General features: G+C 65.3%; 4 protein-coding genes across 9 annotated transcripts; 2 read left to right on the top strand and 2 right to left on the bottom strand.

Moving 5' to 3' along the window:
* Positions 1-3: 3 nt before the first annotated feature.
* LGI3 (leucine rich repeat LGI family member 3) lies at positions 4-6,274 on the bottom strand (the record flags this gene model as incomplete). Of its 5 annotated transcripts, XM_080370232.1 has the most annotated exons (8): positions 5,342-6,274; positions 4,273-4,344; positions 4,069-4,140; positions 3,878-3,949; positions 3,710-3,781; positions 3,402-3,571; positions 3,163-3,327; positions 4-3,063 (listed from the first exon to the last, which is right to left on the bottom strand). In XM_080370232.1, exons 1-8 carry the CDS (start codon positions 5,788-5,790, stop codon positions 2,246-2,248), a joined length of 1,890 nt encoding a protein of 629 aa, XP_080226358.1. In that variant the 5' UTR covers positions 5,791-6,274. The 5 variants fall into 5 exon arrangements, with proteins under 5 accessions (XP_080226358.1, XP_080226357.1, XP_080226356.1 ...); XM_080370231.1 differs by having other exon boundaries at positions 4-3,327; XM_080370230.1 differs by having other exon boundaries at positions 4-3,327; positions 4,069-4,344.
* SFTPC (surfactant protein C) lies at positions 3,469-7,729 on the top strand. 2 transcript variants are annotated; one of them, XM_080370252.1, is made up of 6 exons: positions 3,469-3,879; positions 6,327-6,507; positions 6,617-6,763; positions 6,899-7,039; positions 7,130-7,240; positions 7,397-7,729. In XM_080370252.1, exons 2-6 carry the CDS (start codon positions 6,463-6,465, stop codon positions 7,502-7,504), a joined length of 552 nt encoding a protein of 183 aa, XP_080226378.1. In that variant the 5' UTR covers positions 3,469-3,879; positions 6,327-6,462; the 3' UTR covers positions 7,505-7,729. The 2 variants fall into 2 exon arrangements, with proteins under 2 accessions (XP_080226378.1, XP_080226377.1); XM_080370251.1 differs by lacking the exon at positions 3,469-3,879 and adding an exon at positions 4,212-4,350.
* A 1,938-nt stretch (positions 7,730-9,667) lies between these two features.
* LOC308055844 (surfactant protein C-like) lies at positions 9,668-12,090 on the top strand (the record flags this gene model as incomplete). Its single annotated transcript, XM_080370365.1, has 5 exons — positions 9,668-9,709; positions 9,883-10,305; positions 10,376-10,486; positions 10,567-10,677; positions 10,841-12,090. 5 exons carry the CDS (start codon positions 9,668-9,670, stop codon positions 10,934-10,936), a joined length of 783 nt encoding a protein of 260 aa, XP_080226491.1. The 3' UTR covers positions 10,937-12,090.
* Positions 12,091-13,071: 981 nt separating this feature from the next.
* LOC308055843 (uncharacterized protein) lies at positions 13,072-22,813 on the bottom strand (the record flags this gene model as incomplete). The annotated part of the gene is made up of 26 exons (XM_080370364.1): positions 20,170-22,813; positions 19,986-20,064; positions 19,720-19,868; positions 19,548-19,643; positions 18,996-19,049; positions 18,702-18,887; positions 18,409-18,453; positions 18,230-18,283; positions 18,077-18,139; positions 17,937-18,002; positions 17,728-17,790; positions 17,592-17,624; positions 17,433-17,495; positions 17,256-17,350; positions 17,093-17,155; positions 16,949-17,011; positions 16,591-16,795; positions 16,440-16,502; positions 16,303-16,365; positions 16,146-16,181; positions 15,956-15,992; positions 14,301-15,716; positions 14,058-14,154; positions 13,647-13,900; positions 13,332-13,522; positions 13,072-13,248 (listed from the first exon to the last, which is right to left on the bottom strand). Exons 1-26 carry the CDS (start codon positions 20,872-20,874, stop codon positions 13,072-13,074), a joined length of 4,416 nt encoding a protein of 1,471 aa, XP_080226490.1. The 5' UTR covers positions 20,875-22,813.
* Between the last annotated feature and the right edge of the window lie 2,805 nt (positions 22,814-25,618).

Below are 25,618 nucleotides of genomic sequence, written 5' to 3'. Positions count from 1 at the left end.
GAGCCTTTGCACCGTGCTAAGATTCTTTTCGGCCTTGGAGGGTTGGGGCGTGCAGAACACCCAGCTGCAATGCTTGGGGTGCAGGAGGGCAGGGTTGCGGGAGCTGGGGGTTTGGGCGGAGGTGGGAGCCCTGCTGGGTCATGCCAAGGTAGTCAGATAAGCTGGTACCACCCTGGCACGTTGATTCAGCGGGGTTTGGTCTCAGCTGCTGCAATATCCCCTCCCCAGCGCACCTCCCCTGGGTTTGCATGGGTGCTTCACCTGAAGCACCTGCTCAGGCCTGTTGCTGAACCAGGGCCAGGGCTCTGCGGCAGGCACGGAGCCCTGCAAGATGCTCCGGAGAAAATAGAAGCTGCTTCCTCTTCCCAGAACCAGAGCGGAGCCCAGAGTCCTCGCCGGTGGACATGGCATTGCCTCCTTGGGCCACCTTCCCCTTGGCTGTGCATCCCCGGCAGCGGTCCTCTACTGATGGACCTGACATCACCTTCCTGGGCCACCTTCCCCTTGGCTGTGCATCCCCGGCAGCGGTCCTGGGAACCCCCAGCTTCCCTCCCCAGGCACAGCCACTGCCGGGGTGCCAGCAGCTTCTTGTGCTTCCCACCCGGCTTTAAAATCTGCCCTTTCCTGGTAGGGAAACTGAGGCAGAGAAGTGTGGCAATAGCCTGCTGTGGTAGGGCTGGGTGCTCTGCCCTGCCTTGCACCCAGGGCAGGGCTGGATCCGGCAGTGGAAGCTGTGCCGGGAAGGGACCGGGTTCAGGCTCTGCAGCCACCAAGGTCAAATCCTACTCCCAAAAGCCGGCTGTGCCCCCGGGGTGCCTGTTACCTTTGCAAGGATCTGTTATTTGTGAGCTTAATTGGTGGTTTTTCACTTGCATATTTATGTACCTGGGGGACAGGGAAATATTCCCCTGGAAAACCAGCCGGGTGGCTGCGGGGTGCTGGTGCAGCTCGGGGTGCAGCAGGCTCCAGCTGGGACTCCCCTTCCCTGGGGAAGCACCTCCTGCTTCCCCTCCCTGGGTCATGGGCCAAGGCATCTGCAGCAAAAAAGACCAGGCAAGCCATGCACGGAGCCTGGAGGACCCTAAAACAAGGGGTTCCCCCTCGTGGGGCTTGTGCAAGGAGTGGGGTGCTGCAGGATGCTGGGTGAAGTGGGAGCCCCAGGCACGGGGCTGGGTGCACAGCAGCTGGCAGGTTGCAGGCAGACGCAGGCAGGGCTAGGGCTCACAGTGTTTTTATTGTGGGGAGCGTTTCAGCGAGCACGTACATCCCGGGCACGGCTGGCACGCTGGGTCCTGCCCGGCAGCGGGGCCGTGGGCAGAGGCAGCTGCTGGACATGCACGGAGCGGGGCAGGAGCCGGCCAGCCCTGCTTCTGCAAGTGGCGGCACTGCCTCGGCAGCATCCTGCTGGCATCGAGCATCCCATTTTCCTCAGGGCATCCCATCTCCATCCGCATCGGAGCATCCCGCTGGCGTCGAGCATCCCATCTTCCTCAGACCATCCCATCCGCATCCACCTTGGAGCATCCTGCTGGCCTTGATCATCTTGTGGAGCTTTCCACCGGCCTTGAGCATCCCATCCACCTTGAGCATCCCATCCACATCTGCCTTGGAGCATCCCACTGGCCTCCAGCATCCTGTCCACCTTGAGCATCCCGTCCATTTTGGAGCATTCCATGGGCCTGGGAGCACCCCATTATCCTGGGAGCATCCCATCCAGCCCCGGCAGTCTATCCCTGCCTGTGCACATCCCAGCCTGCCGCCCCACTCCCATGCCCCCAAACCCCCCCTGCCACAAGCCTCCAGCCCGTTGCCCGAGCAGGCAGAGGCACCTGTGCCCCCCCACGCCTGCCAGCCTGGCCAGCACCCTGGAGCAGGCACCCAAGGGCATCATCCTGCAGAGTGAGGGGTGTCCCACCTTCCTGCCCACATCCCACAGGCTACCGGACAGGGTGGCTGTGGGTACTACACATGGGGAAACTGGGGTTACTGGGGGGAAACTGAGGCCCGTGGCTTCCCCAGCAGTGGGACTGTGGGGCTAGGCGCTGCCCTGGGGGCAATTTGAGGGGTGGGTGAACATGGGGGGCTGGGAGCGGGGCTGGCACCGGGCTGTGACCGCAGGGCGGTGGGCTGCAGGCAGGAGGAAGGGTGGTGAGTGCATGCGTGTCCTCGGGCAGGAGCAGGCAGCTCTCGGGGGAGGCGAGGGCTGCGCCGGGGCCGTGGGGGCAGCCTGGGCTCTGCCTCCCTGCTAGAGGCTGAGGTCCACCACCACGTGCCGGTAGACCAGCGTGTTGGCCTTGAAGCTGGGAGCCAGGAGGAGCTGCACGTCGGCGGCTGGCACGTAGTGGAAAGCCCGCGGCGCCTGCACCGACAGCTCCTGAAACTTGACGAATTTCTGCTTCTCCTCTTCCCACAGGTAGATGTGGGTGAAGGAGAAGTCACTGCCCAGGGCCAGGTACTGCCGTTGCTCCACCAAGAAGGGCTGCATCACCATGGAGCCGCGGGACGGCAGCGTCTGGAGCTCGATGAAGCGCTGCCCTTCCCACCGCACCACCTTGGAGTCGCCGATGTAGCGGCTGAGGCAGAGGAACTGGTCCCGCTTCACCCTGAAGTGCTTCACCATCTGCACGTCCAGCATCTCCCCCACCTCCCCCTGCAGCACGAACTGCTTCTGCGCCCGGCTCCACTGGTAGATGACGGGCGCTTGGGAGCTGCTGGAGATGATCAGCCGGGGTTTGCCATCGTTCTCCACGTATTCCACATCGGTGTCACGGTGCCAGGCATGGAGGGCTTGGTGGGAGTAGAAGCCGTTCTGGTTGAGGCGGTAGAGGCTGGTGGAACCCGCCTTGGAGCTGTCAGCGATGACAAAGTACCAGTCGCCTTCGATCTGGAAGGCCTCGATGTCATTGGGCTTGCGGGTCTTCTGGCTGTCGATGTCCTGGATCTTGATGAACTTGTCCACAGCAGTGTCCCAGCGGTAGATGTAGGAGCCACCGAAGAGCTGGGCTACCACCACGTACAGCTGGTTCTGCGCCACGATGGGCTTGCAGTGCACTGCCGAGTGAGCTGCCAGGCAGGACCACATCACGCCGCGGCCTTGCCCTTCCCCAAACACCCAAAACGGGGGTGACAGCCCAGGAGGGGACCCCCACCCGGATACCTTACCGGGGATGCGGTCGAAGTCCCGCAGCTTGCGCTCCACGTAGTCCCACTTGAGGACGGTGCAGCTGCTGGCACTGGGCTGTGCCAGGGCGACGTACAGGTCGCTGGCGTAGGTGAAGGGCTCAGCCGACACAGACTGGAAGGGCAGGACCTGGTGCACCACGAAGTCTGGGGGGAGAGGTGGCGGTGAGGGTCTGGGCACCTGGGTGCCCACCTGGTGATGGGTGGCTGCCGTGCCTTACCCGTGGTGATGCACTGGAAGTCACCGAGCGCCAGGTCCCGGATCCTCTGGCCCTCGAACTGCCCGGGGCTGCTGCAGAACACGGCGGGGACCGTGGTGTTGGTGCTCTCCAGCCACTCCACCAGCCACTTGATCTTGCAGTCGCAGGCCAGCGTGTTGCCCCGCAGGTCCCTGCCAAGGATGGCACCAAGTCACCCCCAGCACCCAGCCCGGAGCGAGCGGAGCACCCTGCCCAAAGCCCCAGCACCAGCATGTCACCCTCTCCCCAACCCGGTGTCCCAGGGGTCCCCAGTGCCGTGGCAGCCTTACAGGTCACTCAGGATGTCCAGTGGCTTGAAGAGGTCCCGGGGCAGTGTCTGCAGGTTGTTGTTGGCCAAGGACCTGGGGGATGAGAGGGATCATGGAGGTGACACAGCCCTGTCCACAGTGAAGGAGCAAGAGCCATCCCTGTGTCCCCAGGGACCCCCTGGTACTCACAGGTGGGTCAGGGACTTGAGTCCGCGGAAAGTGGCCTTTGAGAGCGCCTGGATGTCATTGTTCTCGATGAACCTGGGGCAAGAGGAGATGGTGGCACGGCCACCCCGAGGGGACCAGTCCCTGTGGTCACCCCAGACCTCCCCATGCCCTCCCTAGGGCCATCCCTGTGTCCCCGTCCCCATCCCACACACAGGTACTGGAGGTGCGAGAGACCGGCGAAGGCGTTGTCCCCGATCAGCATGAACTTGTTGGAGTTGAGCAGGCTGCAAAGAGAAGGGGAAGGCATCAGCATCGGGGGCGGGCAGGATGGGCACAGATGGCACCGGGGTATCGGGGGCGGGCAGGATGGGCACAGATGGCACTGGGGTGCCTGGCCACCGGCACGGAGGACGTACAGAAACTGCAGCAAGGGGATGTGGGCGAAGGCTGCCTCTCGGATCTCCGTGAAGGCTGCGTTCACCATCGTCCTGCCAGTAAGACAAAGCTTCAGGGCTATGCAGGAGAGGGGACAGCAGCAGGGCAGCTCTGCCACCCCCGTGCCCCTCAGCATCATCCCTTCTGTCACCCAGTGCAATGGGGTGGCACGGAGGGGGCAAGGTGCTGAGTCCCACCGCTGCACCCGGGGGCTGGCACCCACCCCACACATGCCCACAACCTGTGGCACCCCTTGGCCCCAGTGCATATGCACACACACAGCTGCACGCATGCAGGCACATGTCCACACACACAGCTGCATGCACGCGCACACGTGTACACACACGCACACACACAGCTGCACGCATGCAGGCACATGTCCACACACACAGCTGCATGCACGCGCACACGTGTACACACACGCACACACACAGCTGCACGCATGCAGGCACATGTCCACACACACAGCTGCATGCACGCGCACACGTGTACACACACGCACACACACAGCTGCACGCATGCAGGCACATGTCCACACACACAGCTGCATGCACGCGCACACGTGTACACACACGCACACACACAGCTGCACGCATGCATGCACACACATGCATCTGTACTCGCACACCTGTACAAGGCTCCGGCGCACCGCCGTGTCCCCAGGGACCCTGCATCAGGACCCGCCAGCCGCGTCCCCTTGGGGCTCTGGTCCCCAAGGTCACAGCAGCCGGGGAGCATGGCACGGACGGGCTGCAGCCTTGCTCCATCTGTCACTGATGGATGGCTGCGTGCGCACGGAGCCCTGCCACCACCGCAGGACAGGAGGACACGGAGACCAGTCCTGGGGTGTCCCCAGCCTCCCCCTTCCCCTGAGACCCCTGCAGAGCCCGTACCCCCCACTGCCAAGCATTTGCCCCCGATGCAGCACAAAGAAGGAGGCTGTCCCTGCCCGCCCAGGGCAGCCAGCAGCCCCCACCAGCCCTGCACCCCCGGGACACGACCTGCTCCCTGTCCCCGTCCCCGTCCCCATCCCACTGCCTGAGTACTCACAGTGAGATGACCTCAGGAGGCAGGTTCCTGGGCACCGCCTTGGAGTCCACGCAGAAAGCTGTGTCCCGGGTGCAGGAGCAGCTCGGGGGACAAGGGGGGGGCCGGGGGGGGCGCCGACCTTCTGCCGGCAGCCAGAGCCAGGCCAAGGCGAGGAGGAGGAGGAGGGGAGCAGGGAGCTGGCCCTTCAGCATCCTCCTCCTGTGCCGCAGCTCCATCACGCCCTGGCCTAGCGCTGCTCTCTCCCCCGCCGCTGGTCCTTCTCCTCCTGCCGTGCCCCGCCGCTGCGGCGAAGCCTTTTCCTCTTCCCGGGAGATTTCAGCGTGGAGGGGGAGCGATGGTGGTGGCGGGGGCTGCCGGTGCCTGACCCGCTGCTCTGCAGCACACCATGCTCCTGTGCTGCGGGAGGGAGGGAGGGAGGGAGGGATGCAGCTGAGTGACGGCACAAGCATCCGCGTGGACGCGTGTCCTCATCGGTGGGCGTGCAAACACGGGGGTGCACGCCGTGGGGGGCAGCCGCTGGCAGCTGGGTCTTCTCGGGGTGCACCGGGGATGGGGGACAGGTCGGTACCCCCTTTGCAGGGGTGATGCCACCGCAGCTCTCCCGCCCCGTTGCTTCGGCCAGGCGCCCGTGCTGCAGTGCTGCCCGCGCCAGCTCCCTGCCAGACCTGGCAGCAAGCGCTGCCGGGTGGTGGGAGGCACTGGGCACCCGGCCGTCCCGTCCCAGGCACGGCGCTCCCGGCCAACAATGAGCCCAGCCAGCTCCTTCCCCATCCCGGGGGGGCCGCAGCTGCGTGGGGGCTGTGGGAACCAGGGGTGCAGCCCCCCGTGGGGATGAGTGCTGAGGGTGCTGGGTCCTCAGGCAGAGCCGGGGGCTGGGTGCGGAGGGCGGGCACGCTCTGCCTGCCCGCTGTTTGCCTTGCCCCCCAGGTAAATGCTGGGAAAGGGCCCTCGGAGGTTTCACGCCCCTTCCCCGGCTCCTCTCCAGGCTCAGCAAACAGAACACAAGTGGCACCTTGGCAGCTGGGGTGGCCCCAGCCTCCTCCCCCCCACCCAGGACCCTATAAATCCCCCCTGGCTCCGGCTGGCAAAGAGACAGGAGCTGCACGGCGAGGGAGGGCGAGATGGACAGCAGCTCCAAAGAGGCACTGCTGGATGAGGCACCGCCGGTAAGGAGCACCCATCCCCCAGCCTGGGGAGCCGGTGTGGGGCTGAGCATCGGCTGCCCTCCCTGGCCCCACACTGGCAGCTCAGCTGGGTGCTCCCCTGTGTCCCCAGAGCTACACGGCCTCCTCCCGCCTGCCCTGCATCCCCCACCAGCTCAAGTGCCTCCTGATCGTGGTGGTGGTGGTGGTGGTCCTGGTGGTGGCCATCGTCGCCTTCCTCCTGCTGGGGCTGCACATCACCGAGACACACGCCGAAACGGTGAGGCAGCACCGGGGAAGGAGCCACGGTGCCACCGGCTCCGGTGATGGGCTTGGGAACGGCACTGGCTGCCGGTGCTTTGCCGGGATGGGGTTTAGACCCCACAAAGCATCACTGCCCCCCTCCACCTGGCAGGTCTTGCGAATGACCATCCATGGCCTGGATGGTGAAGGGACCCCCCAGCACCTCTCCATGAGCAAGAAGGAAAGGACCGGGACGTTCGCCGTGCAGGATGGGCTCAATGCCTCTGCCGTGGTGGTGTACGACTACAGCAAGGTGTGCGGGCAGCCCCGGGATGGGGCACGGTGAGGGGGGTGGCGGTGGCAGGGACGGGGCTGAGCTGACCCTGGGTCTGTCTGCAAACAGCTGCTGGTCGGCTACAGGTCCTGGCATCACCGCGCCTGCTACATCACCCGCATGGATAAGGACAACATCCCAGGGCTGGATGCTGTCACCAAGACCTTCCAGCACCGGCAGGTGAGTGGTGACCACCCATGGTGATCACCCATGACCAGGTGAGTCCTGGGCAGCCAGGGCCAAGTGCAGGGCTGGGGGGGCTTGCAGCAAGCATCCGCTGGAGGGGAGGCTGATGGTAGCGGAGGATGGTAGCCCCCTCCATTCTCTCTCCTGCAGGCTGAGATGAAGGAGGCTGGGGAAAACGCCATGCCCTTGGCCGACCGCTCCATCCTGGGCACCACCGTTAACATCCTCTGCAGCACCGTCCCTGTATACTGGGCGTAGCGTCGGCTGGGGTCTGCTCCTGGGGGATGGGACAGTGAGATGGGGATGTCACCGTCCCCATGTTCCCCGTGTTGCCTTCCAGGCGGAATGCCCAGCCATGTCTCCTCCTCCCCATCCCCATCCCACCTGCAGCCCAAGGGCAGCCCCCCTGCCATCGGGGTGCTCCGTCCACAGCTGCTCGGCACCACGGCTTTCCCATTTTTGCAATAAACAAGTGGGATTGGCTTTGGGATTCACGCTTCTGTCTGCGAAGTAAAGCCTGTGCCCCTGCCTCCCGGTGCTGCTCTCGTCCTTCCCCCTGCCCTGGCCAAACGGTCCCTCCTGGGGTGCTGGGGAGAGGCGGCACGGTGCCGCAGGGATGTCTCCCTGGCCAGGGATGTCTCCCTGGGGTGGGTAGATGCATCCATCGTGTCCATGTGTTCAGTCCAGCCCTGGACCAGGAGCACAGGAGGGCTCAGATGCCAGCTCCCCGGGGCAGGGGCACACACGCCCACACCATACTCTCAAGGCTGCCTGGCTGATGTCCCCACCTGTGCCCCCCCCCCAGTTTGCATGGAGCAAGGACGAGATGGCAGGGGCAGCCCCTGCACCCCCCGCCCATGGGCGCAGGCAGCGCACCAAGGAGCCCTGGCACCACTGTGGGGTCGGGGCCACCCCTCGAGGAAAGGTTCCCATCCCCTCCTCGTGCAGATGGGGACACAGAGACTGTGCCACATGCCCAGTGACAGCCAAGCCCTGGGCTGAGCAGGGCACCCACAGGCCATGATCCGCTTGCTCCAGCTCCCCTTCATCCCCATCCGCTCCCCATCCCCGGCAGCTCCAGCCCCTCTGCCCCAAAGCGGCTGGGAGCATCCCTGGGGGGCACTTCCAAGCGAACAAGGGATCAATAGGGCTGGGAGGGAGAAAAGAGATCGTGGGAGGACCCAAGCCAGCCCCCCAGGAGCACAGCGGTGCTGGGCAGCATGAATTTAACCCTGGGACGGGCGCTAACTCAGGGTTGTCCCCATAGCCACCGCCATGGGCAGCGAGGAGGGTCACAGCTCCCTGCGGCTGACGCTTTGCTGGGGACAGGAGGGAAAGTGCACGTTGCCGTGTGTTGACATGGGGCCAGCAGCTCTGCTCCCCAAAATGCCCTGAGCCAGCGTTACCCTGGTGAGGAGCCAGCTCAGGAAGGGTGCAGGGAGCCGAGGAAGGTGATGAGGGCTCCCACGGCCTCTCCCGCACGGAGGGCAAACAGCCAGGAACCACTCGAGGGTCTCCCGTGCTCTTCCACATGCTGGGACAGGAGGCAGCGTGCAGCACGGGGCGCACACCCTCACCCCCCCACACACACACCCTGCTCCAAGCCTCTGGGGTCCCAGAGGACTGAGGAGGGGACCCAGGGGTGCCTGGAGAGGTCCCAGCCTGAGCTCAGGAGAGGCTCACGCCCAGGCAAGACCAAGGCACAGTGGTGTCACCCTGCCCTGCTGATTGCACCACCCAGGGTGACACAGCAGAGAGCTGGGACCCCCCCCTCAGCCCGAGAAAATGTGTGTTGTGGGCATGGCTGCCAGCCCTGAAGACCCCAGCACTGGCAAGGCGAGCCCCCGCGGTGCCCAAGCATCCTCGGGACCAACGCTGTGGAGCACCCAGCCTGGCCACAGTCCAGGGACATGTCCCCACACCGTGACCCCGCTCCCCACCCCAGCCTTGCAGTTGATGGGAAAGCTTTGATGCCCTGTTTACACTTTGCCCACCTCGAGCGGCTCCAGGTGCCTGAGCTGGCGCAGGGACACAGGCGTGGAGCCAGGTCTCGCCTTGGCCGTGGCCATTGCCGGATGCTCCACCCTGGAGAGCAGCTCTAACCCGTGCAGGAGGGTTTGCTTTGGCCCTGACACCTCGCTCCTGGGCAGCTGAGAGGCCCCTGTGCTCGGGGACAAGTGCCCTCAGAGCCTCTTGGTCAGCGGGTTCCCAGGGGGATCCAGAGGTGGGGAAGGAGGTCAGCAAACACAAGTGAAGTGGATCGCATGCCAGAGCCTGACCGCACACCAGGGCCGTGAGCCCATCCACAGGAGCCGCTCTGTTCCCCGCCCCGGCACCCCGGTATAAAACCCTCTGGCACGGCTGCTGCAGGGCAGCCCAGGCTGGGAGGAGGAGGAGGAGGAGAAGGAGGAGGCAGCCGCCATGGAGAGCAGCATGAAGCAGGTGGTGGTTGAAGAGCCACTGGTGAGTCTCTGCAACCCGCAGTGGGGTGGCACAGTCACGCTGGGGGTGCCCCTGTGCCCAGCAGAGGTGCTCAGCACAGGGCTTTGCCCAGTTTATCCCAGCGAGGCACCAGTGCATGTGTGATGGAGGCATCCCCAGAGCTCAGGGGCAGTGGGATGGGAGCTGCTCCCTAGGGCAAGCCCATCCCCAGCCCACCTGCATCCCCCAGCTCCCATCCCCTTCCCCCTCACCCCGGCTCTCCGCCTTTCCCATGCCCGCAGGACCCGGAGAAGGGCTGCTGTGGCTCAGGCTGCTGCAAGCCGGGCTGCTGCTGCTGGCCCTGCGTGGTTTGCTGCTCCAAATGCGCCCGGTGCTGCATGCCCCAGTGCTGCAAATGCCCCAGCTGCCCCGGCTGCTCCGGCTGCCCCGGCTGCGCCTGCATCAAGCGGTCCCTCTGCTTCGTGCCTCGCCTGCTCTGCTACCTGCCCCGCAAGCTCCTCAGCTGCCACCACCTCAAGTGCCTCCTCATCGTGGTGGTGGTGGTGGTCCTGCTGGTGGTCATCATCGCCGGCGCCCTGCTGATGTGGCTGCACGTGGACCAGCGGCACGCCGACGCCGTAAGTAGGGACCCCCGCCGCCCCCAGGGAGGGGCTGCCCCAGCTAGTGAGTTCCCCCCATGCCCCCCAGGTCCTGCGGATGGGGCTGTGGAGAGGATCGGCCTGGGATGAAGATGCGGCCACCTTCTACCTGGACAGCGGGGATGGAAACCCGGCCACGATCATCTATGATTACAAGAATGTAAGCAGGGAGCCCTGCGCAGCCCGGGGGACGGGGAAGGGGTGATGGGACCAAGCTGAGCCACATCTCTCGGCAAACAGCTGCTGGTGAGCTATAGATCCCGGCTTCACCACGCCTGCTACATCACCCGTGTGGATGAGGACAACATCCCAGGGCTGGATGCCGTCGCCGAGACTTTCCAGCGCCGGCAGGTGGGTGCCGGCCTCCCCGCTCAGCACCAGCTGGGGCAGGATGAGGTGTGGGGGGCACATGGCAATGCCCTGGGCTCGGTGCCTCATGCAGCCCCCCCGATGAAGAAGTGGGGTGCAGCATCACACTGCTGCTGCCTTGTTTCTCCTTCCCTCCCCTCACCAGGCTGAGAAGAGGCTTGCCCTGCCCCTGGCCGATCGCTCCCTCCTGGGCACCACTGCGAGCATCCTCTGCAGCATCGTCCCCCTCTACTGGGCTTAGCCTTGCTGGGTGAGTGCAAACGGTGCTGCTGCCTGCAGGGGTGGGCAGGGGGCTGGCAGGGAGGGCTGGGAGACTCCCACCCACCCAGCAGCCCCCTCATGGTGCGAGGTTTGCCTTGCAGCATCCCTGCCAGACACGGCGTTGCCGCAGCCCCTCCATCCCTCTGGGAGCATCACCGACACCTCCACAGCTGCCCCACCAGCAGCCCCTCACCCACCCCAATTTCGGGAGGGGCCCAGGGCCCACACGATGCTATGGGGCTAAAGAAGGAGGGTTGGGGGTCGGGGGGTTGGCACTGGAGGGGTGCAGGGGGCTCTGCTTTGCCGTGCAGCACCGCATCCCTGCTGCATCGGCGGCGCTGGGGGGGCTGGAGGCGGTGGGTGGGTGTCTGCTTGGGCGAGCGCTGTGCTGCGCCGGGGGACAGCTGGTTTGTCACTTAAGTCTTCTCAGCTTCGCCAAACCCAAGTGCAAAAATGAGCTTAAAAAAACATGACATTTAAAGAAACAAAATTCTCCGTTCCAGTTCTTCTCTCCTGGCTCGCTCAGCTCCTGGCTTCCTTTGCCTTAAAAATGTATTTAGGGGCTCTGAGTGGCATTTAGGTAAAATTTTGATACAGCCACAACCTGGGGGCTCATGGGATGCACCCCTCAAGCATCACTCGGCACCAGGCACGGGACTGACCTGAGGTGCCCCCTCCTCCTGCCAGCCCTGCCAGAGCCAAGGCTGTCCTGAAAAATGTGCCTGTCCTCTCCCGCTATGCAGAACTGAATAATAAAGGGAAGAATCAGGTCTCGGAGCTATTCCTGGTGACAGCCCGTGTCAAAGGTGGCCGTGGCCACCAGACATTGCCTGAGGACTGGGACTGTTAGGAGCGGGATGCTGGTGTTATTTGGATTATTATCCGAATATAGGCATTATTAGGATGGGACGCTGGCAGTATTAGGATGGGGTGCTGATGTTATTGGGATCTGCTGTTATCAGGATGGGATGCTGGTGTTATTGGGATGAGGGTGGGATGCTGGTGTTATTGGGATGAAGGTGGGATGCTGGTGTTATTGGGATGAGGGTGGGATGCTGGTGTTATTTGGATCAGGGTGGGATGCTGGTGTTATTGGGATGAGGGTGGGATGATGGTGTTATTGGGATGAGGGTGGGATGCTGGTGTTATTGGGATCAGGATGGGATGCTGGTGTTATTGGGATCTGCTGTTATCAGGATGGGATGCTGGTGTTATTGGGATGAGGGTGGGATGCTGGTGTTATTGGGATGAAGGTGGGATGCTGGTGTTATTGGGATGAGGGTGGGATGCTGGTGTTATTTGGATCAGGATGGGATGCTGGTGTTATTGGGATCTGGTGTTATCAGGATGGGATGCTGGTGTTATTTGGATCAGGTATTATTAAGACTGGGATGCTGGCGTTATTGGGATCAGGCGTTATTAGGACGGGGTGCTGGCATGGGGCCAAGCACCCAGGTCAGATGGGGGAGTGTGGAGCAGCACAGCTGCAGCCCCCCAGGACGGGAGCCCGCCAGCAGCACGGCTGCCTCCTGCCGACACCGCAGCCATGCTGGGGTGGGGGCCACAAGCAACCCCCCCGCCCCCGCGCCTGGATCTGGCCCCCGCTCCCCATTCCTGGCAGCCGGGGAAGCTGCTCCCCGCAGGGAGAGTGCAGCTGCAGCTGGCCGGGATGTGGGGCACCCATCCAGGGCCTCCTGCAGCCCTGGGACACCCACCCCCAAACCCTCCCCCTCCCCCAGCCCAGCTGCACCGGCCAGCACAAACCGTGGTGTGGATTTTATTTGCAAGGTTCCTGGGCTGGCCGGCCAGCCCTGGGCACCAGCATCCCCCTGGAGCAGCGGGTGGCAGGAGGTGCGCAGAGTTTTGCAAGGGCTCAGCGCCCCCGCCACCAGCTCAGCCTCCCCCCCCGCCCCCCCCCCCATGATGGAGCAGCTGAAGATGAGCTGTCAGAAACTTGGCAGGACCCCGAGGTCCTTGTGCAATGACTCAAGTGTCCTCGTTTCTGGAGCCTGCGCAAGCAGGAGCAGGAGAGGTTTGCAGAGGGCGAGCGCCGTGCCGGTGGGTGCTGCACCCTGCCAGAGACACCCCGCACCCCGATGCGGGGGGGGGGCAGCCCTAGCAGCCGGGCACAGGGGTGCAGGAGGAAGTGTTGGCAGGGTTGGGGGCCGGGGGGCTCCTCGCCCCGCTGGGGGGCAGGCAGGCAGTTTCGCACTGCTCCCGGCTCTCGAAGCGGTTGCGGCTGCCGCCACAGCCCCCGTACCAGAAGAGCGAGCAGCGGCCGGGCTGCCCCCCCTCGAAGAACCATTTGGGTGAGAAGGAGCGGCAGGGCCCTGCATCCCTCTCCTCCAGGCAGGCATCTGCAAGGCAGGCGGCACGGCAGGCTCGTGGCACAGCCAGGGTGCCGGGGCACACACCCCACAGCCCAGCCGGTGCGTGAGCTGGCAGCCCTGCCTGTCTCCCTGCCTGCTCTCTGCTCGTAAGTCACCCCTACAGACCCCCCCCCCCCTCCTCGCACACTCCTCACCTTGCGTCACGTTGCTCTCACCCACGCCGGCTTTGTCGAGACCTGCCCGAGATGGTCCCAGCATCAGCCAAGTGGCAGCACCGAAACCTCAGCCGTGACCCCCACTTGGGCTGGGGGCACCCCATGGCCCCCCGTGGTCCCTGGGTGGGCTCCCACCCTCACCTACCCGGCTCCACGCAGGCGCGGATGCAGTCCTGCTCGCTGCCAAAGCGGTTGGCGTTGCCCCCGCAGCCCCCGTACCAGAAGCGCTCGCAGGACCCCGTCTCCCACCGGTGGTACCACATCACGGAGAAGCGGGTGCAGGCGCTGCCAGGGTCCTTGTCCAGGGCGCACGGTCCAGTGACAATGGCTGCAGCCCTTCGGCCCTTGCCGGGGCCGGGGGATGCTGTGGGCATCCCAGCGTGGGGCACAGCAGAGACCCTGGGTGGGGAAATCAGAGCAACGCCCCCCAGTATATGCTGGGGGTGGAGGACCCCATCCTCCAGAAGAGAAGGTGCAGACCCTTAGCCCCCCAACTCATGTGGCAGGGGACCAAGGGATGCGCATGCAGGGGATGGTCCCAGTGCCGCTCACTCACTGCGCGGGATTCCCCAGTGGGGGCTCACTGGTCCCGGTGTTGGGGGGGGGCAGGTCCTGGGGGCACCCTGGGGTGCTGGGGTGCTGGCTGCTTTCCGCTGTGGAGCAGAAGTGATAGCGGAGGCGTGATGGAGGTGCAGGTGAGGAGATTTGGGGGATTGGAAGCCGCCTGCTCCTGGCACAGCCAGGGATGGGACCCAGAGATGCTGCAGCCCCCCAAGACCTATCCCTCCCCCCCGCTCACCCTGCAGCCTCCTGAGGAAGCCCACCGCCGTCCTCTCCGCGTACCCCATCTCGGGTGGGTGGACCGAGCCCAGGCGCAGGGAGTGGTACCGCCATGCCGGCAGTCCCTCGGGCACGGCCACCTCCAGCTGCTCCGTGCCGGCTCGCCCCAGGGAGAGCACCAGGACACCGAAATCCCCACACCGGGTGAAGGGGGCCAGCGCCCGCCCTGCCTCTCCATCCCACAGCGCCGTGGCTCCTGTCCCCACCACGAAGAGGACACGGAGGCGGTCGCCAGAGCTCTGCGGCAAGGCGTGCCGGAGGGTCCATGCCACCGCGCCGCCGAGGGATGCCGCAGCTGGCCTGGGCACCAGTGCAAGGCGGAGACGCTCCTGGAGCTGCTCCCCAGAGCTGGGCAGCCCGAAGGGGAGCTCGGCCAGACCCTGCCCGGGGATGGAGGGGCCCGTCAGCACCAGGGTGATGCGGGTGCCACGCTGTGCCGGATCCAGCCCTGCCAGCTGCAGGTGCCCCAGGAGGCTGTGGAAGAGCTCGCCAACAGCCTCCAGCCTCTCAGCCGGCATCCCTGGGGCCGTGTTGTCCACCACCAAGGCTAAGTCCACATCCAGTGAGTCAGGGGATGGCATGGCTGCGGTGCACCCCTCGGGGTGGCAGGGGTCTGGGAATGGAGAGAGAGGGAGGCTGAGCCCCAGAGCTCGCTGGCACCCACCCCCGGTGCCACCCCAGGGCTGCCTACCGAAGCAGAGGACACAGGGCAGCACGGCATCCTGCAGCACCGCTGCATCCTCGGCTGGCTCTGTCGCCGAGAGCTGGACCACTCGGAAGAGGTTGTTGACCTGGGTGGGGGGAGGCAGAGCTGAGGCAGGGGTTGGGGGCTGGTGGTGGGACGAGGGGGAGCAGCCTCTAGCCCTGGAACTCACCTGGAAAGCCCTCTCCACCTTGGGCAGCGGGCTGAAGGTGAGCACCGCTGGCACGATGCCCAAGGCTTCATACTGCAGAGCAGCCTCCCCGATGCCCTCCAGGTCCTGGCTCCGGCCGCTGGTGATGACAAGGACCACCTTCCTGCCCAGGGTGGCTGGCCGGACCCTCTTGAGGACGTGGTGCCCCACGAAGTGCATAGCCGCGGCCAGGCGGCCACGCCGGGAGGAGCGGGTGGGCGAGAGGCGGCGGAGGCGTCCCAGCAGCGCGGCCACGCTCCCCACCTCCCCGGCACGCAGCAGGTAGGTGGGGGTGGCCGCGTAGGCCAGCATGGCTACCCGGGCCCCCGCCGGGCAGCCCACCGGGGAGATCTGCAGGTCCCGCAGCAGCAGGGCCAGCAGCTCCTTCATGCGGGAGAAGAGGGCTGGCGGCACCGTAGATGAAGTTTCCAGCATCAGAACCAGCTCGGTGGGGAAGAGTGGGCAGGAGGACGAGGTGGTGACTGCGAAGGGATGGTAGCATCTCTGGGGGCCGGTGGAAAAGCCCCCCCTGGGGTATCTCATGCTTGTGGTACCCGTGCCCACCCATCCTCAGCTGCCTCCCTCCATGCCTCTCCAGGCACACATCCATTGGCTGTGCCCCCGCCACCCAGCTGTCCCTCTGTCCCCTCCGCTGTGGTCCCCCCGCCGAGCCGGTCACTGTCCCCTCTTTGCCATCCTTGCCACTGTCCAGGGCTCTCACCACAGCTCCGGCGGATGAAAGCCTTGAGCTCGCAAGGCTGGAGGGATGCACAAAGCGGTGTCAGTGCCAGCTCTCCCACTCAGCTCTTCCCAGCAAGGCTTGCTGGGGCCAGGCAGCCACCAAGCTCCTCGCTGTCCCCAAGGACATCCAGGTCCCCATCCCCAGCCAGCCCGACACCAGCATCCCATACCGTGGAGGGGGGAGTGCCTGGCAAGCCCTTTGGGCCCTGGAGCAGCAGGAGAGGAGAGAAATTAAAGAGGAAATATGAACAGGGAACACATCCCCGAGCACCAGGGCAGGTCACAGGCAGAAATAAGGCAGGAAAAAAGGAATTTGCAGGGAGTCACCATCTCTCCCGGAGGCCCAGTGCTGCCGTGGCCACCCGCTTCTCCTCTGCTCCCGGTGTCACCCTGGAAAGCCCCGGGGTGTTGAGGAGGTGGGCACAGCTTGAAGGGAAGCGGGGAGGGGGCTGTGCTGTACTCACCCTGCGCCCAGGCAGCCCTCGCGTGCCCTTGTCCCCTGGGGATCCTCTCTCACCCCTGTCACCCTGGGGAGGACACTCGGAAGAAGCCAACTCCATCCTTACCAGCATCCCATAGCAAGGACCGGCTGGCCCTGGCCCCCCACGCACTCACCTGAGCCCCGGGGTATCCTGGCAGGCCCCGAGCGCCCTGGGGGAAGCAGCACACGTGAGTGGGGCCAGGACCCCCGGCATCCCCATGGGCAGGGACGGGGCTCTGCCCCACGCTCATCCCACCCGCCTCCATCCCTGCTCCGTGCTGCCGGTACCTTGGTACCCTTCCTCCCCGGAGCACCTCGCCGGTCACAGCCGTTCTCACCCTGGGAGGGGAGAAAAATCCCAAAGCAGGTTATTGTAGGACCTACACAAAGATCCCTCTTCCCAAAGCTTCCTTGGCCACAGCTTTTCCATGCCTTCCCTTGCTGCAGTGCCCTTGGGGAGGATGCCATGGCCCCGGGGGGATGCAGCCTTACCAGGGCACCTTTGGGCCCCTGCGGTCCCACGCTCCCCTTCTTGCCCTCGGCTCCTGCCTGCCCCTGGAAGAGAAAGCAGATGGGGGGGTGGGGGTGGGGGTGGGGGGGAGGGGCTGCAAAATGCCACACCAAGGTCTCCCTCACCTTCTCCCCTTTGGGGCCGGCTGGGCCAGCTTGTCCCTGGGAGCCCTCAGCTCCGGGCGGACCCTGTGCGAAAGGCAAAGGTGGATCAAGGATGCTGAAGAGCATCTGTGGGGTGGGCACCCACTGGCATGGCCATCAGCTCGCGGTGGCCACCAGCACCCACCAGGGACCCCAGCACAGGGTGGGGGATGGCACCTGAAGTCCTCTGCTCCCCAGGTGGCCGATGACACCCTTTGCCCCCCGCAGCCCTGGCACCCCCTGCAAAGGGAGAGCAAAGGGGGGGAGCAGGGATGCCTGCCTGGGGGTCTTGGTGCTGGGGGGGGGTCTGCCCTGGCCTCACCTGGGCACCTTCATAGCCCTTATGTCCTGTGGGGCCGGGGCTGCCCTGGTTCCCTTTCTTGCCCTGCAAGGAGACAAGGTGGCTCAGGCTCCAGCGGGGACACGTCTCCGGTCCCCGGGGCAGAGGGACCCCTGCGCCCTTGGGTGCTGCCAGCCCTACCTGTGCTCCCTGCTGCCCTTTCTGGCACGAGGTCTGCAGACGGAAACGCCATCAGCAGCTGTGTCTCCAGCATGGGGACACATGGCACAGGGTCACCTACTGTGGACCCCAGTGCCCCCCTGCCCATAGCACCTACCGGGTGAGCCGGAGGACCTGGGGGCCCCCCTGGCCCTGGGAGGCCATCCTGGCCGGGATCTCCCTGGAAATCGTGGGTGTTGAGAGGGAAGCAGAGCTGCTGCCTGCCCTCCCCGTGCAGCTCGTCCCCAAAAGGGTCCTGCCGACCGGCTGCTCCACCACCAGCACCCGGCGTCCCCAAGCATGGTCCTGGCTCCTGCCAGCCCTTACCTGGGGACCTCCATCTCCTCTGAACCCCGGGGCACCAGGCTCGGAGCTTCTCCTCCCGGGTGGCCCCTGGAGAGAGGAGAAGGGGCTCAGCGAGCCCCCAAGCACCCCACGGAGTCCTGGGGCTGCGAGCCCATACTCACCACCTCACCACGAGGGCCTGGGGGTCCCTTCTGCCCCCGGGCACCCCGGGAGCCTTTCTGCCCCTAGGTGAAGGCAGGAGGAAGGGGTTTAGCAACAGGGCAGCGGGCAAAGAAGGCAGCGCTTCGCCAAGGCTCGGCCGTATGGTGCCACACCTGCCTCCCTCGGGACCCCTTCTCTCCGGGGTGGCCGGGGGTCCCCACTTCACCCTGGGGAGGAGAGAGGAGGCTGCGCCTGTGCCCATGCCTGTGCCCGGTCCCACTCGGGTGGCCGTGCTGGGGTGGAGGGGTGGCTGTACCGGCTGGCTGGCACCATGCCCCGCTGCACAGCTCACCTGCTCCCCATCCACACCGTCATAGCCATCTTCTCCAGGAGGTCCCTGCAAGGAAGTGACACGGTCTGGTGCCAGGTTATGTGGCACAGGGTAGAATAGCCAGGTCCTGGCTCTGCCCCATTTCCTCCAGCACCCCAGGCCATCCCATCCCTCCATCCATCACGACCATCTCCCATTCCCCTCCCCAGATCCCTCTCTTTCCTGCCTATCCTCAAGGTCTCCCTGCCGCTATCAGCTTGGCCACCACAGATGCCTGCCAGAGCCATGGGATAAAGCACAAGGCAGGGACATACCTGCTCCCCAGGGTGACCCATGAAGCCCTGCAAAGAGACAGAGGAGAGCAGCCGGGGAGCGATGGGCACCCATGCTGCAGGCTGGAGCTGTGCCAGGCTGAGACAACCCCTCACCTTCGGTCCACACTGCCCTGGGCATCCCTGTATCCCTCGGCTGCCATGGAGACCTCGTGGTCCCTGCTCCCCCTGCACTCAGCATGGGAGAGAGGACCATCAGAGGCAACACAGTGATGGGTGTCCCCTCACCCCTGGGGCCGCCCTCTCCCACCCACGGGGGTCCCACAGCCAACTCACGCTGTGTCCGTGCTCGCCCTCGTCTCCAGTGCGGCCCTTTCTGCCTGTCGCTCCCTAGGAGAGAGAGACCCTGGGAGCAGCAGCTGTGACCCCCTGGCCCGATGACAGACCCCAGGCTGGGAGCCGGCGTGGCTGGGCTCCCTCCCCAGCCCAGGGACAAAAGGCTTGAGCAGAGCAAGGGCCTGAGCTGAGCCGAGCTCCTCTTGGCCCTGGGAAAGGGACCTGGGGCTGTGCATGCAGTACAGGGGTGCAGCTCCCCTGGGGAAGCTTGGTAAGACCCCCCCAGCCCCTGGGCCTCAGTTTCCCCCTGCTTTGCTCAGCACTTTGTCACCGCAGCAGCAGCCTCAAGGTTTGCTCTGGGAGCCTGGCTGGGCGATGCAGAGCCCACGCATCTATCCCGGCAGAGCGGGATGGGAAGGATGGGACCGGGGGGGGGGGGGGGGCTGGGGAAACGTCCTGTCTGATGGGGAAGGGAAAGGTCTAAGCCCTGCTCCAGGCTGTCTGCAGGGCTGCGCATCCCTCCTGCATCCCCCTGCTCCCCCAGCCCCTTACCTTGCTCCCCTGGGGGCCTCTGGGGCCTCGTGGACCGTGCAGCCCCACGCAGGTGCAGGGGCACATCTGGCAGCACGTCCGCTCTGCCAGGGCCAGCTGTGGGGAGAGGGTGGCACCCCCGCTCAGCACCCACAGAGCCCCTACTGCCCCTCCCACCATGGCCCATCCTCACCAGCTCCTGTGCCACGTGCCCGCCGGCCTCCGGCATGTCCACAGCAAGCTGCTGCCCGCTCGCCAGCCATCGCCCGAACTCCATCTGCCGCAGGTCCCCCAGCCCCGTGACATTGTTCACTGCCACCGTCACCAGCAGGTCAGCCTGGTCTGGGGGGACGGGGTGCTGTGGGGTGACACACTGCCAGCTGGCCCCCGGACCCCCACCAGCTTTCCCCACTGGCAGGGCTCACCCATCTGAGCCCCACGCAGCCATCACCGCCCCACCTTGCATCCAAGCCGAAGTTGCCGCCTCCTTCATCTTCCCTGCATCATCATCCAGCCCGTCCGTGAACACCAGCAGCACCTGGGCGAGGAGGGGGGCACGGTGCTCAGCAGCCCACAACAGTGGGAGCACCGGTGTCCCCCAGCCTCATGGGGAGAGATGGGCATGGCTGTGCCAGTGCCATACCTTGGCATCGGCCGCCTGCTGTGCCAGGGTGCGGAGGAAGCTCTGCAGGGCGGGCTGGTTGAGGTAGGAGCGCTGGAAGGCGTGTGCCCGCGCCAGGCGCTGCAGCACATCCAACCAGGGCTCCTGCAGCCGCTCCTGGAAGAGGGTGTCCCCATCCTGCTGGGTGCTCTGCAGGCTGATGCTCAGCCCGAGCGGGCTGCAGGTGATGCGGTCCAACGCAGCCAGGTCCCGCAGGACCCGCTCCAGGTAGGGCTGCAGGTTGGACTGCTGGTAGTCGGTGACATCCAGGGCCACCAGCACCTGGAGGGTGCACGATCCTGCGGGGCAGAGCATGGAAACCCAGCCGAGCCACATGGGATCCCAGCTGCACAGGCTGGAGCGTGACATTTCCCACGGGGACACGCGTGCCCCACGGTGGGACACTTCCCCAGGGATGCTTTCACTCACCCGCCTGCTGGCTCCAGACCCCTGCGGCCGTGAGGACGAGCAGAGCTGTAGGGAAGCAGACCCCACACAGCCCCATGGCCCCGGTGTGGTACGGCACGGTGGGACACCGCGGTCACCGGCCGGGAATCGGCTCCTCCTGTGCCGGGCGGCTGCAAGGCGTGAAGGCAGGGCTGTGGCGAGAGCACAGCACCTGCCCCAGGGCAGCGGGCCCGGAGCTGCCTCCAGTGCTTCATCCATCACTGCTGACAGGTCATCCATGGAGCACAGCCCAGCCTGGGGCCACTGTGGCTGGCCGAGCCAGCGCTGGCCTCATCCTGCCCACCCGCTTGGCTGCTTGCAGACAGCGCTGGGTGCGTTTTGGTCCCCGGGACTGCAAGCGCTGGCTCTCGGTGAGCTGCAGGGCAGTTGGGGAGGGTGCGGGACCAACGCGGGGTGGGATGCGGAGGTGCTGGGCTCCTGATGAGGCTGAACAGCTCCTGGCAGGGCTTTGGGGTGGGTGCTGCGAGGCTTTGGGCAGCCTGCTGCCCCTCAGCTCGGCCTTGGGGGTGCTCCTCGGGCAGCACGCAGTGGAGATGTAGCTTTTCCAAGAGTTTTGGGGATGCCCTTCGGAGCCGGTGCAGCAGCCACCCACCCACCACAGCCCAGGCAGGGAGCTGAGGCATGGAGTGATGCTCTGAGGCCAGCGGGAGCCCTGCCTGCCCGTCCTGCCACACCAGATGACCCACTGGCTCTGCTGGGGAGCGGGACACAACCTGTCCCCTGGCCCGGCTGCGTGGCCACGGCAAGAGGGAGAGGCGGCTGGAGCCCGGAGCCCTTTGGGGATTAGCGAAGTGAGGGACCGAAGACCGCGGTAGGAGCCAGACCCATGGCATCACCACAACCCCTCAGCGACTGCGTGGGGACCGAGGAACCCCCCTTACCTCTTCTTGCCTTTGCTGGTACGGGGGATCCACGGGACACAGGGACGGGCAGCACCGGACAGTGCAGCTGACGGGCTGCAGGAGCTGGCTGCTTGCGTGGGAAGACGTGCGTTCGGGGGCTTATTTATTCCAGGGCTCAGGAAAACATCATATGTCCAACACGTCAGGGGAAGCTGCCTTGCAGCCAGGGAAGCAGCTCCTGGGCTCCATGGGGCTGGCCCTGCCGGAGCAGGCAGTCGCCCGCTGTGGGACACGGGACACGGCACCCCACGGCCACCCACCACCCACTGGGAATGTGCAAGGAGCTCATGGGGCAGGAGACCATCGATGGTCCAGGGAGACTGTGGTGCTTGGCAAACCTCGTAGGCAAGGGAGCCGGGTCCCAGGGAGCGAGTACCAGCATGGGAAACCCAGGCTGGGGCGGGGAGTAAAGCGGGGAAAAACCTTGACCGAGCACCCCAGGACCCCAGAGCGCTCCACGAGCAAGGGGCAACATCAGGGTGGAAACCAGCGGCCAGATCCTGACATAATGGATTTACATCATCCGGGGACTCAACCCTCAAACATCCTTCCCAGCCTAAGCAAAGCGGAGGGATGGAAACAGAAAGTATTTCCAAGCCTGGCTTGTTTTTCATGGGGGTTCTGTTCGTTTTCTCGAGAGACCAGGGAGAGGTTGGAGGTGAATGAGCCGGTTGCTCCCCACGTTCCCATCCCCGGGATTGCCCCGAGCAACGTGTGGGCTGCGGATGGTGTGGGGAAGCAGAGCAAGAGCAGTTTTCAGGAGTTTATTTATTCGTTGGAAGGGGAAAGGTTTGCTGGGTGTAGGTTTTGCAATGCCGGGTTAACAAACAAAACACATCCTGAGATGATCTGCTGCTGGGGGAGGAAAATTATGGCCCGAGATAAGGCGAAAAGGAGATTTCCCGGCTATCCACCGTGTGCCGGCTGGGAAGAGTCAGGCCCTGCATGCGGGAGGTCTCTGAAAGCAAAAGGGAAAGGGGATTTTGAGGGGGGGTTAGTGGGCAGGGGCGGGGGAGCGGAGGCTGGATGCCTGTGTGCATCCAGCGTGTCCCCGAGGCAGTAATTGTGTGCACTAGCACTGAACACTTAAAAAAATTTAAAAAATCCCCTCAAGTTAGTGAAAGTTATGAAAATATTGTAGGATTGTTTGTCCAGGAGCAGCAAGAGCTGCGTGGGACGATGAGCCAGGAGCTGGGGGACACCCCCCCCCCCCCTACTCAGCCCCTCACCCCCTCTTCCCAGGCTGGGATGTGCAGGAGGGATGCTGCAAGGGGACCCCCCCTTCCCAGGCTGGGATGTGCAGGAGGGATGCTGCAAGGGGACCCCCCCTTCCCAGGCTGGGATGTGCAGGAGGGATGCTGCAAGGGGACTCCCCCTTCCCAGGCTGGGATGTGCAGGAGGGATGCTGCAAGGGGACCCCCCCTTCCCAGGCTGGGATGTGCAGGAGGGATGCTGCAAGGGGACCCCCCCTTCCCAGGCTGGGATGTGCAGGAGGGATGCTGCAAGGGGACCCCCCCCCTTCCCAGGCTGGGATGTGCAGGAGGGATGCTGCAAGGGGACAAGGGACACTGGGGGGGACAAGGGGGCAAGGCAGAAGGGCCCCCGCATGGGCAAAGCAAGGCTGAACTCGGAGCTCTATCTAATGGTGAGTGGGGGGCTGCACCCCATTTCCCTCCCCAGGCTGGGGGAACCCATATCCCGAGTTAGGGGGGATGCAGCCATCCTGAGCCCCCCCAGCAGCACCCCGGGGGGGGGAGGGGGCTGCCAGAGGGCACTGCGGGGAGCACCGTGGGCATGTGCCCATCACCCCCCAGGCATGGCCCCTGCTGCCCCCCTGGGTGCCCAGGTGCTGTGGGGCTGGGGGGGCCTGGGGGGGCTGTGGGGACCTGGGCGTGATGGGCTCTGCTGAAGTGGCAGGGCTTTGACGGCAGGTGTCACCCACAGACCTCGACGCACATGTGTGCACACGCGAACACACGTGTGCACATGCGTGCACACTGCTTGCACACGCGGCCATGAGGCCCAGGGAGGGCTGCCAGCTGCCTCGCCCAGGCCTTGGTGTCCAGACACCGTTTGGTCACCCTGTGGTGCTCATCCCACTCGCGAGGTGCTCATCCTGCCCCTGCAGTGCTCACCTGCCCTCCCTGGGGTGCTCATCCTGCTCCTGGGGTGCTCAACCTGCTCCTGGGGTGCTCACCCAGCTCCTGGGGTGCTCGCCTGCCCTCCCTGGGGTGCTCATCCTGCTCCTGGGGTGCTCATCCTGCTCCTGAGTGCTCACCTGCCCTCAATGGGGTGCTCAACCTGCCTCTGGGGTGCTCATCCTGCTCCTGAGGTGTTCACCTGCCCTCCCTGGGGTGCTCACCCAGCTCCTGGGGTGCTCAACCTGCTCCTGGGGTGCTCATCCTGCTCCTGGGGTGCTCCCCTGCCCTCCCTGGGGTGCTCATCCTGCTCCTGGGGTGCTCGCCTGCCCTCCCTGGGATGCTCAACCTGCTCCTGGGGTGCTCATCCTGCTCCTGGGGTGCTCCCCTGCCCTCCCTGGGGTGCTCATCCATCTCCTGGGGTGCTCATCCTGCTCCTGGGGTGCTCATCCTGCTCCTGGGGTGCTCGCCTGCCCTCCCTGGGGTGCTCACCCAGCTCCTGGGGTGCTCATCCATCTCCTGGGGTGCTCACCCAGCTCCTGGGGTGCTCATCCTGCTCCTGGGGTGCTCGCCTGCCCTCCCTGGGGTGCTCACCCAGCTCCTGGGCTGCTCACCTGCCCTCCCTGGGGTGCTCATCCTGCTCATGGGGTGTTCACCTGCCCTCCCTGGGGTGCTCATCCTGCTCATGGGGTGTTCACCTGCCCTCCCTGGGGTGCTCACCCAGCTCCTGGGCTGCTCACCTGCCCTCCCTGGGGTGCTCATCCTGCTCATGGGGTGTTCACCTGCCCTCCCTGGGGTGCTCATCCTGCTCATGGGGTGTTCACCTGCCCTCCCTGGGGTGCTCATCCTGCTCTGGGCAGGCCTGTGACCCACGCAGGCTGGGTGCCTCTGGGTGTAAGGCTGCCTTTGGTGCTGGGGTCCCTCCCAGCAGAGCACCGGACCCACGCCCCCACAGAGTGGGGGGCTCCTGGCCGGGCTGAGCCCCTCCATCAAGCCTCAGGCTTTTGGGGTGCTTCCCTGGGGGTTTGCGGGGTGCAGGCAGCTTCTCAGTGCCGGCTCCGGAGCTCACTGGTGTTTGGGAAGGGTGCTGGACAGGGGATCCAGGACCAGGGGATATGGGGTGGGGGTCTGCAGGGGCGAGGCTGGGGGCTGCGGGATGGGCATGGGGGGTGCAGAGTGGGGGCCATGGGGTGCCAGAGTAGAGGTTGCAGGGTGCAGGACCGGGGGTTGTGGGTTGGGGGGCTCAGGACCAAGACTGGGGGATACGGGACAGGATCGGAGGGGGGGCAGGATCAGTGCTGGGGGATGCGGGATGAAACGGGGCGGGGGGGAGCAGGATTGGTACAGGGGAATATGGGATGGGCCTGGGGAGGTCAGGATTGGTGCTGAGGGATACGGGATGGGACTGAGGGGTCAGGATCAGTGCTGGGGGACACTGGATGGAACCTGGGGGTCAGGATCAGTGTTGGGGGATACGGGATGGGACCTGGGAGGGCAGAATTGGTGCTGGGGGACACAGGATGGAACCTGGGGGTCAGGATCAGTGTTGGGGGATGCAGAATGGGATCTGGGAGGGCAGAATTGGTGCTGGGGGACACAGGATGGAACCTGGGGGTCAGGATCAGTGTTGGGGGATGCAGAATGGGACCTGGGAGGGCAGAATTGGTGCTGGGGGACACAGGATGGAACCTGGGGGTCAGGATCAGTGTTGGGGGATACGGGATGGGACCTGGGAGGGCAGAATTGGTGCTGGGGGACACAGGATGGAACCTGGGGGTCAGGATCAGTGTTGGGGGATGCAGAATGGGATCTGGGAGGGCAGAATTGGTGCTGGGGGACACAGGATGGAACCTGGGGGTCAGGATCGGTGTTGGGGGATGGAGAATGGGACCTGGGGGGTCAGAATCGGTGCTGTGGGATACG

The sequence above is a fragment of the Falco punctatus genome (assembly GCF_963210335.1).
Source record: "Falco punctatus genome assembly, chromosome: 20".
In the NCBI taxonomy this organism is placed as follows: Eukaryota; Metazoa; Chordata; class Aves; order Falconiformes; family Falconidae; genus Falco; species Falco punctatus.
Note: the sequence above shows the minus strand (reverse complement) of the source record. Positions and strands in the feature narration are given on the sequence as shown.

Excerpts from the sequence above, each read along its gene's own strand:
- SFTPC (XM_080370252.1), top strand. The coding sequence starts at position 6,463 with ATGGACAGCAGCTCCAAAGAGGCACTGCTGGATGAGGCACCGCCG. Across the intron at positions 6,764-6,898 it reads CCGAGACACACGCCGAAACG|GTCTTGCGAATGACCATCCA; the intron begins GTGAGGCAGCAC and ends TCCACCTGGCAG. Across the intron at positions 7,040-7,129 it reads TGGTGTACGACTACAGCAAG|CTGCTGGTCGGCTACAGGTC; the intron begins GTGTGCGGGCAG and ends GTCTGCAAACAG.